General features: G+C 28.5%; 1 protein-coding gene and 1 long non-coding RNA gene across 4 annotated transcripts in view; both read right to left on the bottom strand.

The window, feature by feature from the left end:
• LOC142329661 (uncharacterized) overlaps positions 1-1,377 on the bottom strand; it is a 145,038-nt gene extending 143,661 nt beyond the window's left edge. The window contains exon 1 of one of the 3 annotated variants that reach the window (XR_012757549.1): positions 1,354-1,377. This is a non-coding gene — a long non-coding RNA (uncharacterized LOC142329661). Of the gene's footprint in view, positions 1-1,128; positions 1,144-1,353 lie in introns of those variants that run through there. The other 2 variants (XR_012757550.1, XR_012757556.1) reach the window with 2 other exon arrangements.
• Positions 1,378-8,028: 6,651 nt separating this feature from the next.
• LOC142330455 (uncharacterized) overlaps positions 8,029-17,559 on the bottom strand; it is a 29,737-nt gene continuing 20,206 nt past the window's right edge. Inside the window, exons 9-11 of the mRNA XM_075375695.1 lie at positions 14,797-14,904; positions 12,662-12,823; positions 8,029-10,559 (exon numbers count right to left, since the gene is read on the bottom strand). Of these exons, the coding sequence (XP_075231810.1) occupies positions 10,512-10,559; positions 12,662-12,823; positions 14,797-14,904 (318 nt within the window). The 3' untranslated portion in view covers positions 8,029-10,511. The remainder of the gene's footprint in view (positions 10,560-12,661; positions 12,824-14,796; positions 14,905-17,559) is intronic.

Consider the following 17,559-nt stretch of genomic DNA (forward strand, 5'->3'; position numbering starts at 1 on the left):
ACCATTAACAAACTTTAAAACAGAAAACTGGTGGTTAAAAAAATTAACAAAAGGCCCAAAAAAAGGAGGTTTCAATGTCTTATGGGGGCCAAGTACTTTACATGGCCTACTCAACAAATACATGTAGTCATTTGTTTAACACTTAATATCTCATCTATTTTTTATCGTAGAGTTACAAATAATAATCTTTTAACAACTGCAAAGAATGAGCTTTTAATATGGTATGAAAAAAAAACTTTTTAAAAATTAATTAGTTAATGTTAAAACACAGTGAAATTAAACAATAGTGATACAATAAATGTTAATAATGTGAATGAAATATAGTTGTGCGTATATGTAATATAAGGCATAGCTTGATAACAATAAAAATATAATACAGAATCAAACAATAATCAAATTCATATTATAATTCCTATAATTATGAGCAATTTTTATTTTTATCTAAAAATGATATTCTTTCATTGTATTATATTCTTTCTAAAATTCATTCATTCATTTCAATTCACCTATTCTTTCTAAAAATGAATAGCTTTCATGGCAAGGTTACAAGACCCGATTTAACCGTATCTTCCCACTACCTTGACCAATAGTAACCAAAATTAAATGGCATCAATGACTGTATCCAGAAGACATCATACAAAATTTCAAAAGAATCAACTAATCCTGTCTTAAGATATCAAACAAAATGTTAACTGATGAAAAAACCAATTGGTATCCTACCCCTGAATGAAATTGCTCCTATACATAACCAAAGTGACAAACTAATGTAGTGGAATTACCTAATTACTAGAAAAATGTGAATGCAAAAATTACAAAAACGTACAAATAAGTTTTTTCTCTCATACATACAATTATGACATGTATACATTTTATACATGTATCATGCATTCTGACTGCAGTAGAGTAAAGTTTACATTATTTACCAAATGTAATTCCAAACATGTGTACCTATCTCTCATAAAATTCTAACAATACATCCGAAAGTAATTCAAAACAACGTACATGCACAATTATCAGTATTCCACTGTTAGTTACAACAGGTACGGCTGCTTTTAATAAAACTACAGCTACATAACACATGCTGCAGAATAGTCCCTTCAAGAACGGCTAACATAAGAATGTACTTACCCAGACGGTATGTGACTACAAACTGTACAAATTTAAAATAAAATGTAACATATAGTACTGAATAAATTATAGTTTACTGCATTATACGAAATTAAATTAGCAGTTCACAAACGAAAAATCTGTAACTAATATTCAAAATGCAGTTAGGTTATGTCGGTACCCTATTACTACTAAATTTGTAACGATTAAAATTATGACTATCTACGATTTACTATTAATACTCACCCAAAATTATTTTAAACCATGTATTCATAAAGTTCAACAGCTGTAAACACTAAAGAAATACTGATATTATCATAACAAGTAAAAACAATTTATTCGTAAATACGTTGGCGTACATCACAACGTACTTCAACTCATAAGAAGCGCGCGTCGTGACAACTGCGCAGGTGAACTCGGTAGTAAATAACACATTGGTCGTATTCACGTTTCGTGACTTCTTAGTCATGTAATTCCAAATTAGTTTTATTCTGAAAGCTGTTTTATTTAATATGCACAGTTTAATACATATTTAACGATGTATACAATCTCGTATACATTATATTTTTCCAAAAATCGGGTAAAAATTCTCAACTTCTACTCGACTGCCCAAAGAGTGTAATGTATTTAGAGTGTTTGTATGTATGTATGTTTGTTTTGTTTGTTTGTCCATGTAGCAACTAAACGGCTGAACCGGTTTAGATGTGTTACCCTGCTTTGTAATCCTTACGTTACCGGAAATGTCATAATGGACTTACTATATTAGTTTAGAAAGCTATTTCATATTGCATTCTCAATTATCAGTTTATTTAAATAAAAGATACAACCATATCATAAAAAACAAATAATTATAACGTTAGCTTATTGGCACAACATGTTTATAATTAATGTTTTTTTTTTGTTTTCAAAAATGCAGCTTACACATTTCTCTTTATAATGTAGAACAAAATGAGATTTTGAAATTTGTATGTATTACACATGCAGAAAACCATCTCTCTAATAAAGTGCAGGTATGTAGATTAAAGTTTTTAACTAGTCATTAATAGCAATTCTGTACTCATATTTCACTTCTTTGTGCAACTTCTAAATACAATAATTATTTGCATAGTAAGGTAACCAATCAAACTTAAAAGCTAAAAATAAATAAACAATAAAAAGAGTATTAAAATTTTATTTGTAGATAAAAACAAAATACAAAAGCTAAATATACTTTACTTCAAAGTTGGTTAGTGAATGAAAACTTTTTTCTATTTTCCCCACATTATTTTCAGTTACAAATTAATTTGAAACCAGCATTTTAATCTGACCTGTTAGGATTAAGTTGTGTTTGTTATTCATCATCCAGTTTGATATTCATCATTTTTAAATAAATGAAGATATGATAAAGACACATTCACAGCTGTAGCACAGACAACTCTTCCCCATATAATATATTGGCCAGACCTTCAATAATTTTTGTCCTTTACCTTGTATCTGTCCCACCATACTAATTTCTTGCAACAAATATACCTCATATCAACTTTTGAAGATAGTTTCTACTTTAAAATCACATAATTGTCTGTTTTCACTTGCAATCACTCAAGGTATAAGCCCCATCTTTTTCAATTCCTTCTGTCCATCAGTGTTGTCCTGTTTTCTTTATTGATATAGTGATGAAATGTCGATGATTTATCATATATCTAAGTTTTTTTTTTTTTGCTAATTATTTCTTCTGATACTAGAAAAAATTTTTCAAAGTACTTCCACGAAAAACTAAGGTACAATATGTATTATCCTACCATCAAGTTATTGAAATATTTTACATTAGTTCTTATATTATTTCTTTTAAAACTTTTAATAGAACATTATTTTGACTACAGCATATTTAAATTGCAGAAACTCATGCAATCATAACTACTCTTTCTTCAGGTTCAGGAAAATTTTTTTTTTCAATGAATAAAGCACTGATTTTATTTGTTTAAATAAGTTTTTCTTTCATTTTCCTTTAATGTTTTATAAAATTTTCACTGGATATTGAATTATTTTCCTGTTGCTTAATTAATTTTATCTTAACATTTTTCACTTTATTATATTTTTGCTAATGTTTCAACTTATTTTACAAAAACAAATAAACAAGAGCTATATACAACTATTGTAGAAACACAATTATATATAGTTCACATTCATACTAACATTCAAATTCTAATCACAACTGAAATTTTCATTAAGAGTTTTGAAAAATTCTAATTGTTCTCATTGTCTCACACATATGCTATATCACTTCAGCAGGTACCAATATGAAAATTAGTTGCAACTTCATTATCATAAACATCTAATTTTATTTGAGAAATAATTTCCACTTGAGTCTGTAACAACATAATCATGATATGATACGTCATATTCCTGTTCCATAACAATTGCTTAAAAGTAACTCACTTAACCAGCAAATACACCACATTAAAAAAAATAAATAAATAAACTGTTCCTCTTTGGAATACATAGCGAGTACCTTATTTTACTGAAATTAAACTTTTTAAGATTCATATTATTCCTTTGTACTGTTAAATTATATTTTAATTCTATTAAATAAACAACCTAGTACATTAAGATTTATTTTTATCTTACCTTAATTTTTCATTTATTTATTTTGTGAGATCCCATATCTTTCATGACTGAAGGATATGATTGACATATCAGTCATGATTGAAACAATTCCATTACTGCATAATAAAAGTTTAAATATAAAAACATTAAAATAATGAAAATTGCCTATTAATTTACACAAGTGTTGCTATCTGTTGCAGTTTTATCTGTTTAGTTTTTATTTATGTTATCTCTAAACGTTAGTATTTCTCTTGCCCGCAGTGTTTTAATAAAAGAAAAATTATCTTAGAATGAACAAATTGATTTCTTTTGTAACAAAATCAAATCTAGTTTTTTTTGTAGCTTTTTAATAAAATGCTAAGTTTTTCATCATTATTAAACATCTATTATGCCTTTAACCATTCCTGTCTGTAGTATAATTTAATCATATCTCAGAAATTTCCTCAAAATACCAGAATGAGTTTTTATGATAAAAAAATAAGCTGTTAGGTCATTGTTTAGTGCCACAAATAACGTGTAACTAACATTTAGTTTATTAAATGGTAATTTATCCCTATGTTTATATTTATGCATATTCAATCTTTGCTAGAAAGCACATTCATTTAATTATTCTAAAAAAAAATAACAATACCCACCTCTATCATAATCAGATAGCCAGACGACAGAATTGTTTTTATATAACTTAATACTATACTTCTGCTTATGAGATAAGACCTTATTTAAGCTTCTGTTACTGCTTTTAATATATTACAGAACCATTTAAAAATTCTCCCCACCCAATTAAAATAAAATTAAAAAATTTTCTGTTACAGGAAATCTTTTAATTTTTAGCTAATAAAATTGTTATTTTACATAAGTAATAGTAATTAAAAAGTAGAGGAAACGTGATATGTTAATTGTATGACTCAATGTTGACATATCCTACAGTAAATGAATGATAATGCACATACAGCTATTGTCTTCATAATGTTATGAAGACAATATATAACAAAATACATATTAAGACAATATATTTGTGAGTGTCTGTGTCTGCGTGTGTGTGTGTGTGCACGTGTTTAAATATTTATATAAAAATATTTAAGTATGATCAGGAATATATTTATTAAATTTATTCATTTATACAAATTTATTATGTATGAGTATATTATATATAATACCCATACAATATAAATATTATTATATTATACACGTTTATTTTATATATATACATTTATTTATTTGAATTATATATTCATTTTATATTTATGTACTTAAATCATATAAAATGATAAGTATATTATAATTTATCAATTCCTTTATAAAGTAAATTTATCCTCTACATATTTTTATTTATTTGGTTCTTTTCTGCTTTTAATTAAATTCTTTTTTCAAATGAAAGTTATATTGCATTCCTAATATAACTTTTTATGCTGAATTCAAAAATGCAATCAGAATTTTTCCGTTACTCACAGTTTTTGTTTGATAAATTTTTGAAGTTTGCTTTTTCAGAATTCTTTGAATTTTTTTGTACAACTTATGTATATAAAAGACAAGTTTTTAATGATTTCTAACAAAGGGTGTGGCAAATATAACTTTAAGGTGGCAATAGCTGTATGTGCATAATGATTAATTTATATAGGTTCTGATTTTTCAGCACATAGCACTCTTCTGAGTCATACAATTAACATATTAATATTGTTTAATTATTTGCTATGTATGCACATACTGTGATTTCATTCTCTTTTGTGATTTTTAGTTACTGGGTCAAGTGTGTCATGTTAGTGAATAAATAACCCTAGAAATTGCATAATGATCTGAGTAAGTTCTGTTACATGTGTGGGATTTGACATTTAAAGAATGACAAAGTTTGATCCCACTAGTTAAAAAGTGTTATGAACTGTAATTTGGCTGTAAAGTTGGGGATGAAGATAAGAAAGGGCCCCTTATATCTGATGTTTGACCTTTCTCGATTATCTGACAAACTAAGCTTAAACTGACAAACTGGGCTTAACTAATCACACTGAAGCATAACATGAAAAAAGTCACACAAAGCAACTGTACTGCCATTTTTTTCCTCTACTAGTAATATTCCGAAACTCTTTGACCTGTGCTCCTTCATTTTCTGTCAGTTACTATTGCTATGGATTTGAATATGTCTACTATATCAACACATCTAAAACAATGTGCAGTGATTTAATTTATAACAGCAAAAAAAAGTGAATCCTAGCGGCATTTATGTTTGTCTAACAGCCATTTATGGTGATGAAACTGCTAATTAAAGTACTGTCAGTAAGGTTGCAGTAAAATTTTGTTCTTCAGAAGCTAGTATAAAACAAATATTGAGGATGAACCTCACAACTGTTGACCAGTTTCTGTGATTGATGAGAAGTGCCAAAAGGAGGTACATGAATTCATTCAAAATGAACATTGCATTTCACAACAATGTATCACTGTTGTAAGAAATGTGTAGCGTAAATAGTGACTACATAGAAAAATAAATGATTTTTTTTTTAGCAATTACAATATATTTTTATTCCAAATTTCTTTACATTTGTATGTTAAGAGCGACAATACATTATACCTCAACCACCCCTTGTAATGTAAATATATTACAGATAGATACTTCTCATAAAAATACAGGTTAAAAAGAAATGACACATTTCTTTCTTTAATTTTAATAAGATTGGTCAAATTGTCTTATATAATAGGAATGAAAGCAGGCATGAAAGATATTACAGCCACATATGTCAGTTACCGAAATGGATCAGCAGAGTATGAATTATCATGTTAAGTTTTCATAAAAAATGAACAATTTCATAAATCATTTCATAAATTATTTCATAAAGTTTTCATAAATCAATTATAACATAAACACAATTTTGATTAACTTTTAATAGTCTAGGTGTACTGAGTTATAACTCAGTTCTTCTGATTCAGTTATGGATGACAAATCTTTCAAAAGACGATGAGATGTAGGATCTCAAAACACCATTCATATGCAAAAATCAGTAAATCAGAGCTTTAGATGTTAAGTTATAAAGCCAAGCTCAGCCCTTAGGTTATCTCAGAGTTTAGGTTTAACATGTGTCACACGATTTTAAATTGCACCCATGCTAGACAGAAATCATACAAGAATTAAATGACCATGATAAGAATAACCATCAAGAATTTTACAACATCTCATCTTTTTCGCAAACTTTTTTTTTAAGTAACAGGTGCCATTGTCAAACATGATAAATTCTAAATGAACTTTGGCCCTTCATAAGATAGACTTTTTATTCAAATAATCATGTTCCATTGACTTCTACTTCTTGTGTACAAGTGCAAGTATTAAAACTTCTTTTGAAATCTTTTTGTTGACAATTGCTTATTTCATAACTAAATAAGGAAATAACTATCACTAATCTATTTTAGTCTGTGAGAGATTTGCTTACATGATTCATATTTTTCCTCATTTCATCACAATAACTACTAATTGTTATCTTTTGAACCGTAAGAACTCTTTTTAGATTTTATTTTGATGATTAAAAAAGCACCTTGACACCATAGGGGAAGACACCTACCTTGAGACAATTCTGGTTGTCACACCACCCCCTCCATTCCTAGCCCTGATGGGCTTTACCAGAGGTTGTCTTTCAGACCCTTTAAACCTGAAAACACATCAATCATCAATTTGGCCCTGTCAGGATGACACCAATGTAAATGCCTTAGCAGAAATTTCCATCAGTGTATTTATACAACTTACTTTCACCTTTGTATGACTTCTTCCAACCACAACCACCTACCATAACTTGCTAATTAAAAAACAGTATTGAGTATACATACAAGAAAATATCATTACTTCTAGATATTACCAAGAGTAATACTAGTCTTAGAGCAAATACACAAGAATCATGTTTTTGTTTTCAAAGCTAATCTACATGAGCATTAAAGAAAGGTTATGACATCCTCAAAGCTTGTGTGTGGGAATACAAAATGGAGATCTTGTAGCATGCAAAAATTGCCATCCCTGGTCAGGATTCAAGCTTCAGATCTTAAGGATTAAAAGCTGAAATTTGCCATGGATGTTGGTACCAAAGAACTTTACTAATGATAGCTTGTTCTATAATATGTATAATATAACTTTGTTATTTGCTACATCTATTTTTAACGTTTATAAATCGTACAATTATTTTCATTAATTGCCGAATTACACTGAATGAAATATTAAATAATGAATGCAAAGAATCAGTCAAAAAGAACTGACATTTCAAAATGCAATGATTTTTTTAATTTTATAATAGTATTTATATTATATTCATATATATATATATATATACATAATTTGAAAGAGAAAATTTGTATAATTTTGTGGCACAATTTAAAAATTGCATGCTACAAATCTCCTCCTTCTATACCAATGCATTTTAGGAAACAATACACAAAATTGTTTATTACACTGAAAAATAGCAGGAGTGATACTGTTAATTTCAGGACAGATTTTCTCTTTCAGCTTGTACTCATACTTAATTAGTGGGAAACAAACTAATATGTTATCCTTGTCTAGGTATAGATAAAATTAACTATTTAATCCACACTTAATGCTGATCTAATCATGTTAACAAATGAAATAGAACAATTGTTTTCGAAAAAAATAAAAAAAGTAAATAACACATTTTAAAACAACAGACTAAATTGCAATATAAAAACAACACACAGTATACAAGAAACAACAAACAATACACACAACTGGCGATACTTTGCCATGAGCCAATAGGATTCCAGTATTTTCATCACATGAGGCTGGCTTTCCCTCCCACTATTTTTTTTACACATTTTTAAAATTATTTTTCTAATTATTATATAATTATTCAAATATTTTAAAAATTGTTAGTTGGTAATATTTACCATTTCTAGTACAGTTCAAGGTCACAGTAGAAGTTTAAGGTTATATGAATTTAGCATGTAATGTATAGCGTGGGTAGTTTTAGTAATAGATCTATAGCAGTGTCACAAGTGGTATCTGGAAAGTAAGTTTGTTTTTAGACTTAATCGCACCTAAATTAACAACTCTGGTCCTTCTGCAGTTGGAAATGGACCAGACATGAGAAGTTCCATATATAGCAGTTAGACTGTTTGTTCTTTATATACAGTAGATCGAAGTGATAGGGATTTTTTTTCACACCTTTGGTGGTTTGAGTTTGTTTTCCTTTAAGCGTTCATATTTATTGTTACCTCATTAGCTTTCTCGAACTTTACTACGTCTGTGATTTTAGCTGAAAATTTAACCATACTAAAGTCATATTTGTCTTCCGAAGCGCAGTATTGCTCATCTAACTGCTGATGATTCCATACAGTTTAGAAAGTATAACCCACTTAAAGTAGTAGTCGTCATTTCGAAAGTTGCTCGTAGCTTTCTTTCGTTTTACAACATCTGGTAGATCGATATATGTCAAACCGCGCATCAGTTATTACTTATTATGCGAATCAACAAGCCATCTATTCTCACCTAAGTCCACCCGCTTCCTTTTGCTACAAATTCTGTCTATTCACTCTTGAAATACTTCATCAAGTACATTATTGAAATCTTTTTTCATGTGAATTGCTATTTTTTGTGCTTTGAAATTTGTACTTTTGCTTCCATCTGTCGTTTTTTGTAATCTTTCATGGATAGATTGAATTTTAGTGACGTTTCCTAACTAAGACATTCAGCTAGTAAATCTACGATATTTTGCTTTAGACTGTAGTGAGCAGATGGATGTCCTTCATTCTACAATCTCAGTTATTGTAGTACTACGTCAATAGATTGCTGTAATTACCATCTTCAATAAAAGTGAATGATACGCCATCACATGTATTCAAATGTATTCGGTTTGATACCAAATTAATATCATTACCTTCTACATTAAAACCCAATATGGAGATTGTTTATTAACCCTTTCCGCTTAGAGTTTATATGATTTTTAGGATAAACCGTCTGTACTAAGCAACTTACATTATTTATTATCAGTTTCCTTACAATTTGAATGTTTTATCAAACGATTCTTCAGGATTGTTTTCACATTGACCTCAATGTCACCACTTTTTAGTTCTACAGTTTTTATTTTCCACATAACATTTTTCTGCACAAGACCTTCACATTCCAAAACAAGGCTAAATGTTACAGAATCTGTTTTTCTTTTAACTACACAACTGCTAGCAAACTTTCAATATCTTCACCTAGATTTATCAGAAAAGCTATATCATTTAATTTACCAGCTTTATAATTTAATTTAATATCATTTGATATTTTATTTTGCATTTCATTAGCGAATCGCTTAACAGACAAATTGTTTGTAAACCTCTAAAAGAGTTCGTTCGGTAGGTTTGTATCCTGTAATCGAATACGTCTGTACAACATGACTTAATATAGACATCAGGTCATGAGCAAGGAAACCGTGTATTGTGTTTACCTATACAACTAGACACCACTCGGTTACCGTACCTGATACTCAGTCTTGAAGTAAGTCGATAGCCCGCCGCCTGGCCACCCCCCGACAAGATAATACGCTGTGTCGTGCGTAGACACGACACAGCATAGGAATGTGTTTCGGATTCTACTGTGACCTTGAACTGTGTTAAAAGGGGTAAACATTACCTTCTACCAACCTTTAAAATATTAGAATAATTATATAATATGTGTAAAAAAATAGATTGGCAACACTGAAAGGGAAAAGGGAATTTCCATATGAGAAAGGAGAATTCTAAGATAGTGTGGGGCGGGGACAGCATCACCTGACGAAAATACTGCAATTCTATTGGTTTGTGGCGCCATATCCCCATTTCTGTATACTATACAAAAACACCTTAACAACTCTTTACAGTTATTCGTTGTTTTCTTTATTTTCATTAAGATCTGGTTCAGAAATTTTCTGCAAGCACAAAACAAAACAAATATGTAATTAAAAATATGTAGTTAAATAATGATTAAGTAAAGTACTGAGTAGTTAAAACAATTAACAATAGTTTTACACAATTTTAAAGTAAAATTTGGTTTATCCCTCAAATTATAGTAAAATTACCAAAAGTTAAATTTTGACTATGTATGTGGACAAAGGGAAAGAATTTTTTTAAATTCTGAGTAAAACAACATTTTTTCAGTCTAAATTTAAGCCTGTCATAACCAAACTGCAGTTTTAATGTACAAATTTAACCATTCATACTACACAAACTTTTCATGAAATCTAATTCTAAAATACAGAAGTGTAGACAAAAGACAAATGGATTTCTCTGTTTATATTTAATTTATTTAGTGTAATTATCAAACCTTCTGTAGAAATATACATTGTGTGTGTGTTGTTGCAGTGTTTCATGACAAAAATAATCTATTGTCTACTGTTTTCCTTGCTTTTTCTTATGACTATGATAGAAGTAGAGCAGCTGAAGTCAAAACAGCACTAAATTATGTTGCTTTAACAGAGTAATGATGTACATTATACCGCCATCCCTGTTTAGAACACAATAAAAATGTCACTTGTAAGGCTGAATATGACAGTTATTTCAGTCAACATAAAGAGATGCAGGAGTACTTTTGGCTAAGGGAAGAATGGTACACAATTTCACTCATTTTTCCTATTTAACCCAAGAATGGAATTGTTGTTAGTCTTTGAAGTAGTTGACATTTCTGAGAATTCATGGCACTAATTTCAGATTTCCAAAACCATTTCTACTACACATAGTGCAAACCCAATTATCAAAATAATTTTAGTTTAATGACATGGGATTAAATAAAATGTTGGTTATCCTAGTCATACTCAGTTTTAAACAAATCTTTTTTGTGGGAAAATAGTCAGATTGGTCATCATTGTGTGAAAGTCACATTTAACAAAATACTCCATTGCAGATGAACTTTCTCTTTCTGTCTAGCCTCCAGAATTATCTTAAGATATTACTTCAGAGAATGAATGAGGGTAATATGTATGAGTATGATGAATGTAATTGAAGTGTAGTCTTGTACAGTCTCAGGTTGACCATTCCTGAAATGTGTGGTTAATTGAAACCCAACCACCAAAGAACACCGTAACTAACTGCATTTACTAGGATCTGAACTTTAGAACTCGCAACTTCAAAATAAGTTGATTTTCAATAACGAGAACCACTAGATTAGCTCAGTGAGCAACTGCAGATGAACTAATATCTACATAATTTTTATGAAATGTTTTAGGGAAATTTAAGAAAGGCAAAAAGGACACAGACCAGATTTTCTAAATATATATACCATACATAAAATGGAAAAAATAATGTACGTATGTAATGAGACTCTATAAACAGAAGAATGAATTAAACAAGAAGGTATAATAAATACATCAATCAGATAAACAAAACAATTATTTTATATGAGAATACTTTGGTTGAGTTAAGGCAATTTATGTACTTTGTAAATAAATATTATTTATAAGTGGTATTTATAAGCATATTATACAGTAGATTATTAGATGAGTTTTTGAATACTGATACAGTGAAAAAATTCAAAACTGGAAAAATTGGAATTACATTTGGTCAGCATTAAAAAACAGGGAATTCAACTGTTAAAAACTTATTTTTGGCATATACTCGTAATTAATTATTAATATGCTAAGAAAAATTAATAATTTTTGGTGTTATTTACTTCCTAAGATGGAATTAGTATGCTTTAATTTTAACTTTTCTTACATCATTTGTGAATATTCATGGGTGAATGATGAGTGAGTCTGTGCCTGCAGTTGTATAAGGCAAATGATTAGAAGGAAGTCATACAGGTAGTATGACATGAAGTTAATATAATGAATGTAGTATTAATTAAGGTAGAGATTATTTAGAAATAGATTTATTTATATTTAATCCTACATTGTAGCCAAATTTTATTTGTAAAATTATCAAGCCTGTCCTATGGCCTCGAGCCAAATCTTATGAATAAGAAAATTCATAGATTGAAATGATCAAGACATCTGGTGTAGATTAATAAATGATAGAACAAAAAATAATTTTTAATTACCTCAAAACATTCAGTGGTTGGATCAGTATTATGAAATGTTATTTGAGTGACATTTGTTAATTGTTTTCGAAACTTCTCTTCCAATGCAAAAACAACATCTTCCAATTCCTGATTTTTATGTTTCAGTAATTCCTTACTAATATTCTCTTTCTGCACCCATAACTGTAATAATTACCTGACTATTACAGTTAACTATTATTATTACTACCTATTATAAATAGTTAAACTATTTTAAAGTTTTTAAAATACATTATGCCGTTACAGAGTTAGCACAATGTCACTTAAAATCTATGCTGTACTTCATAATTTAGAAGACTAACTTTTCATGTAAATGTAAATACTTGTGAGTAAATAACTGCATATGTTATTTGGTTTACTTAATTTAAATAAATAGTATTACTACAGAAATGTAATTTTAATGAACTGTTTAAACAAAATATTTTCACTATATTTCTGAAAATTGTTAAGCAATGTTTTTTTCTCCTTGTTTTAGAGAAAATTATTTAAAAACATCTTAATCTGTTAAATTTTTTTCTACTTTTGCCTCTTTCTACATCACAATTTTTGAAAAGTTTAAAAGTGTTTTTAAAGATTTGTTTCCCAAAACCAGTGATTATTCTGGTATTCAGTTTCTAATGGTTACACATTAGTTCTTTTTTTAAAATGCAATCAATTAAATTTTTCCATCAAGTTTTTCTTCTTAAAGGTTGAATGAAAAATTTCTTTAAATATTCTCATTAAGAAGCATTTGATGTAAAAGAATTTATTTAATTTTAACATTCAGTTTCGATAAATATTTTCAGGCTTAGATTTTATCATAAACCGGGAATATCACATGAATCCATGTAATCCCTTTTTTTTGGAAATTTTTATCAGTAAAATCTTTAAATAACATTTTCTTTACTTTAACAACTCCTCACTCTTCTAATTTAAAAAAAAGAAGATATTTAGGATGGCATATTTTAATAAATAGAAGACATTTCACAGAAAGTGTGCCAAAATACACATGGCAACTGTGATACAACTTTGTTTTAAAGTGTTTTATATGAAATCTTCATTCAATAAAGTCCAGAACAGATTTAATTATAAAAGAAATGTATAAAATTAGAAAAAACAATAAAAATTGAGGGTTGTGGTTATAAATTTAGCTGTGCTAATTTTGTTTACAAAATGGGCAGTATTGAAAGAAGTTTAGCAGTGTTGATTTTTATTGAAAACTTGTTGGATTACAAAACTTTTATTGAGAATTTTGGAATGCTTCATGTAACTTTTAAATAAGAAGGTGGATATGGGTTTTTAAATTGCATTTTTGTTTCAAGGCCAGAAGAAAATTAATTAAGATGACCATCATTTTAGGCAACCTTTCATAAAAGGTTATTGCTATGCAAATTCTTTGAAGAGAAACTCATTTCCTACAGTCTATGGTCACATAGTTCACTCGATTTATCTCCCATAGATTTTTTCTTTGGGATTATTTAAAAGAAAAATTACTCAGAAATAATCCTTGTACAATTGATTGACTCAAAACAGAACATTGAACTAACAATGTAGTAACAAAATTACTGAAGGTTTTGAGATTATTTAATATCTATCTCTTTCTTAAAATTTAATAAAGTTTTATCCTACACTGGTTTTCATGTATGTTTTTTTTCAAATGGGTTGCGTAACTCTTCACTCACTTTGTTTAATTTGCATTTATTTATTACACGTTTATAGTTTCACTAGTATGAATATAAATGTTGGCTGTATGTTGTAAGTTCCTAAATTCAAGTTATTTTCTTTTTTACATTTAAAAGAAAATGACACTGACTGAACCACTTTTCACAGTTTTTCTGTTTTTTTATAACTTACTACCTAATAAACAGAACTGTCTGCAAGTATACAGTGATCTCTTTACAATCATTAAATCTTTTCATTAGTTAGAATTTTATTCTAAGTAATAAATTTCTAAACCATTTGGTACTTTCTAAACTTTTTCAATTTTGTTATTTTATAACTAATTAACCAAGAAAAATAAAATAATAATTTAAAAATAAATTTCACAAAATATATCATACGAGAAATATAAAATCACAACTTCAGTTACAAATAGACAACCTGAGAATGATTAAACAAGTTTATTAAAATTTTATTACCTCCATATCCTTTGTTTTTGTAAGAACTTCTATCTTCTGTTCATAACAATTGGCCACATTTTTATTATGTTCAATAAGCTTAATAATTTTTGATTTGTATGCGGTATTCTGTAACAAATTTACAAAAATAAACTAAATGAGAGGAAATATTTTATAAAAGTTAAATAATTTCAAAATTAACTGATGTAAAATTACATTATTTTCTTCTCTTACTCTTAAGGCTTTTTCTTAACGAGCAATTCTCTTTGTACTCCATACATTCCACTTCTTTTGGGCAACTTATTAAGCATAGATAATGAAACTAAAGTAGTTTCTGTTCTTCCCTATTGAGACATCAGTGAAACGTAGAAATATATTAAATTTAAAAAAAGAAATTATATCATTGGTAAAGAAAATGTTTAATATTTAGCTTTTTTTATTCAAACTTTTAGTAAGTAAAAAGCAAACAAAAGACTTACTCTTTGAACCGACCATAGTAATTACTAGTATGATCACTTTACAATATATCTTGTCTACGACAAATAAAGTGAGTCTTTTAAATAGATCAAAATTGTTTGCTCATTTAAGCAAATAAAGCTAATGAATCTCTTACATAGCAGTTGGAGGATAATAATCCAAAGTGCCCATAAACAACATAAAAAACAATTTTTAATCTGAATATCAAGAGTAACTTTATTTAATAGAGCAAGTGCCAGTCTACAAAAAAATATGGTGATAATAGATGTACATATGATACCTTCATTATTTTTACATCCTTGTACGAAGTAAAGGAAGTAGCAAAAAAATTTCAGATTTCAACAGAAATATCCATTTTGACCATCCATGAATTCATTTTGACTAGTTTTGGCGTCTGTACCTATATACGTATGTATCTCACATAACTCAAAAATGATTAGCCGTAGGATGTTGAAATTTTGGATTTAGGACTGTTGTTGGATTTTGGACTTTTACTGAACGCTCATTGACTTTTATTGAACACTCTCATTGAGAGCTTTTCAATGATATATTGGTACATTTAAAAAAAAATGTGTATATGTAATTTAATAAGTGTACAAGGAAGTCATGTAGTGTCCACATCAATTTTTTATTTTATTTTATTTTTTTACTGGTTTCATACTATTCTCTACTTCTTTCAACATAATTCCATATACATCCTTAACTACCTATTTTACAAAATCAAATCTTTGTTTTCCTCTACAGTTTCTACCCTCTTTATATCCCTTATTACCAAATTACTTAGTACCAAATTAACTAAACCAGATGTCTTAACATTTGGCTCAACTACCTAGTTTGTTTCTTTATAAAATGTAAAAAAATTTCTCCTTTCTTCTATGACTAAAATTCTCTTTATTTATTACTTTACTCATTTTCAACATCCTCCATCAACACCATATTTCAAATGCTTCTATTTTTTCTTTTTGTTTTTCATCACTGGCATTTTGCTCCCATAAAGAATTCCACCAGGCAAATATTTTTAAAAATATTGTTCTACTATATTGGATACTAGCAGCCTTTTTCTATATGAAGTATTTGCTGTTTCTTTCGAAATTACTTTTCTACAATTCCAAAAGCTTTCCGCATTCTGCAGATAAATAAGAATGGCAATGCATTGGAAATTAATTTGCTCCTTTGAACAGAATTTGACAAGCATAAAAAGCATTGCATAATTTTTGTTCTGGTCAGTACATGAATCACAAAACACTCACAATTTTTTAATAGTTTTATTTAGTTGCGCTTGAAAATGCATGGGTAGCACTCTATTGAGAAAATGCCACACAAATGAAATTGGTTATAACCTCTTCAATATTCAGATTCCAACCAGCTGTAGAAACGTATTGGGTAGCACTCTACTGAGAAAATGCCACACAAATGAAATTGGTTATAACCTCTTCCATATTCAGATTCCAACCAGCTGTAGAAACATCTTCGGTCTTTTTTCAGTGATGCCTCAGAATCATGGATAACTATGCTAAATGTGTAATTTATTGCAGCTGACGAGAATAGAAAGCATCAGTAATTCCTTTTCTTGGAATAGGTTGATTCTGCATTAAGTCAAATCCACACTTACAATTTCATTTGGTCGAAGGTTGAGCTGCTTAAAAAAAGCAGTACTTCTTTGCTTATGGACTAGGTATTCAATAATCAATATCTTTTTGATTTCTTAATCTTTTTCTAATTTCTTACTTAATTTCAGCCGAACACATTTAGAATAGACACTGGTTTTTTGGAGCCAAAAACTAAATTAAAATTTTGCATAAAAACATTTTTTTATTTTTCCAATAAGTACTATATTTACATATCTCGTCATTATATTTACTTTTGTACAATTTCTACATTTTTTTAATGCATAAACTATGTGGTAAGTAACAACGAGATGGTGTGTTATTTCTTCCACAATGCTTTTCTGAATATTTAAATTCTTTTCCATGTTGAATTATTTTATTTTTCCTTTCTAATTTTTCTGTTATAATTCTAGACCCTTCCCCTTTTTTCAGTAATGCTTTCATCAGGGAAAGCAATTTTTGTAATTTCAATTTTCCTACAATTTACTGATAGAAGGAAGATTCACAAACCTGAACCAGTCCCTTGAGCCATTGGGTGTAAAAATTAGTTGACAAATTTTAGAGCCTTTTAACAGTACTTATCAACACTCGGCCTACTTACACTACTAACAGCTATTTTTCTTTGTACAAATTTGGTCTGATCAGGAGCATTAGTATGAATCCAGTACTTCAGTTATTTCTTCTTCTGACAAAGTACTGA

This window comes from Lycorma delicatula, chromosome 9 (assembly GCF_047948215.1).
Source record: "Lycorma delicatula isolate Av1 chromosome 9, ASM4794821v1, whole genome shotgun sequence".
NCBI classification, from domain to species: domain Eukaryota; kingdom Metazoa; phylum Arthropoda; class Insecta; order Hemiptera; family Fulgoridae; genus Lycorma; species Lycorma delicatula.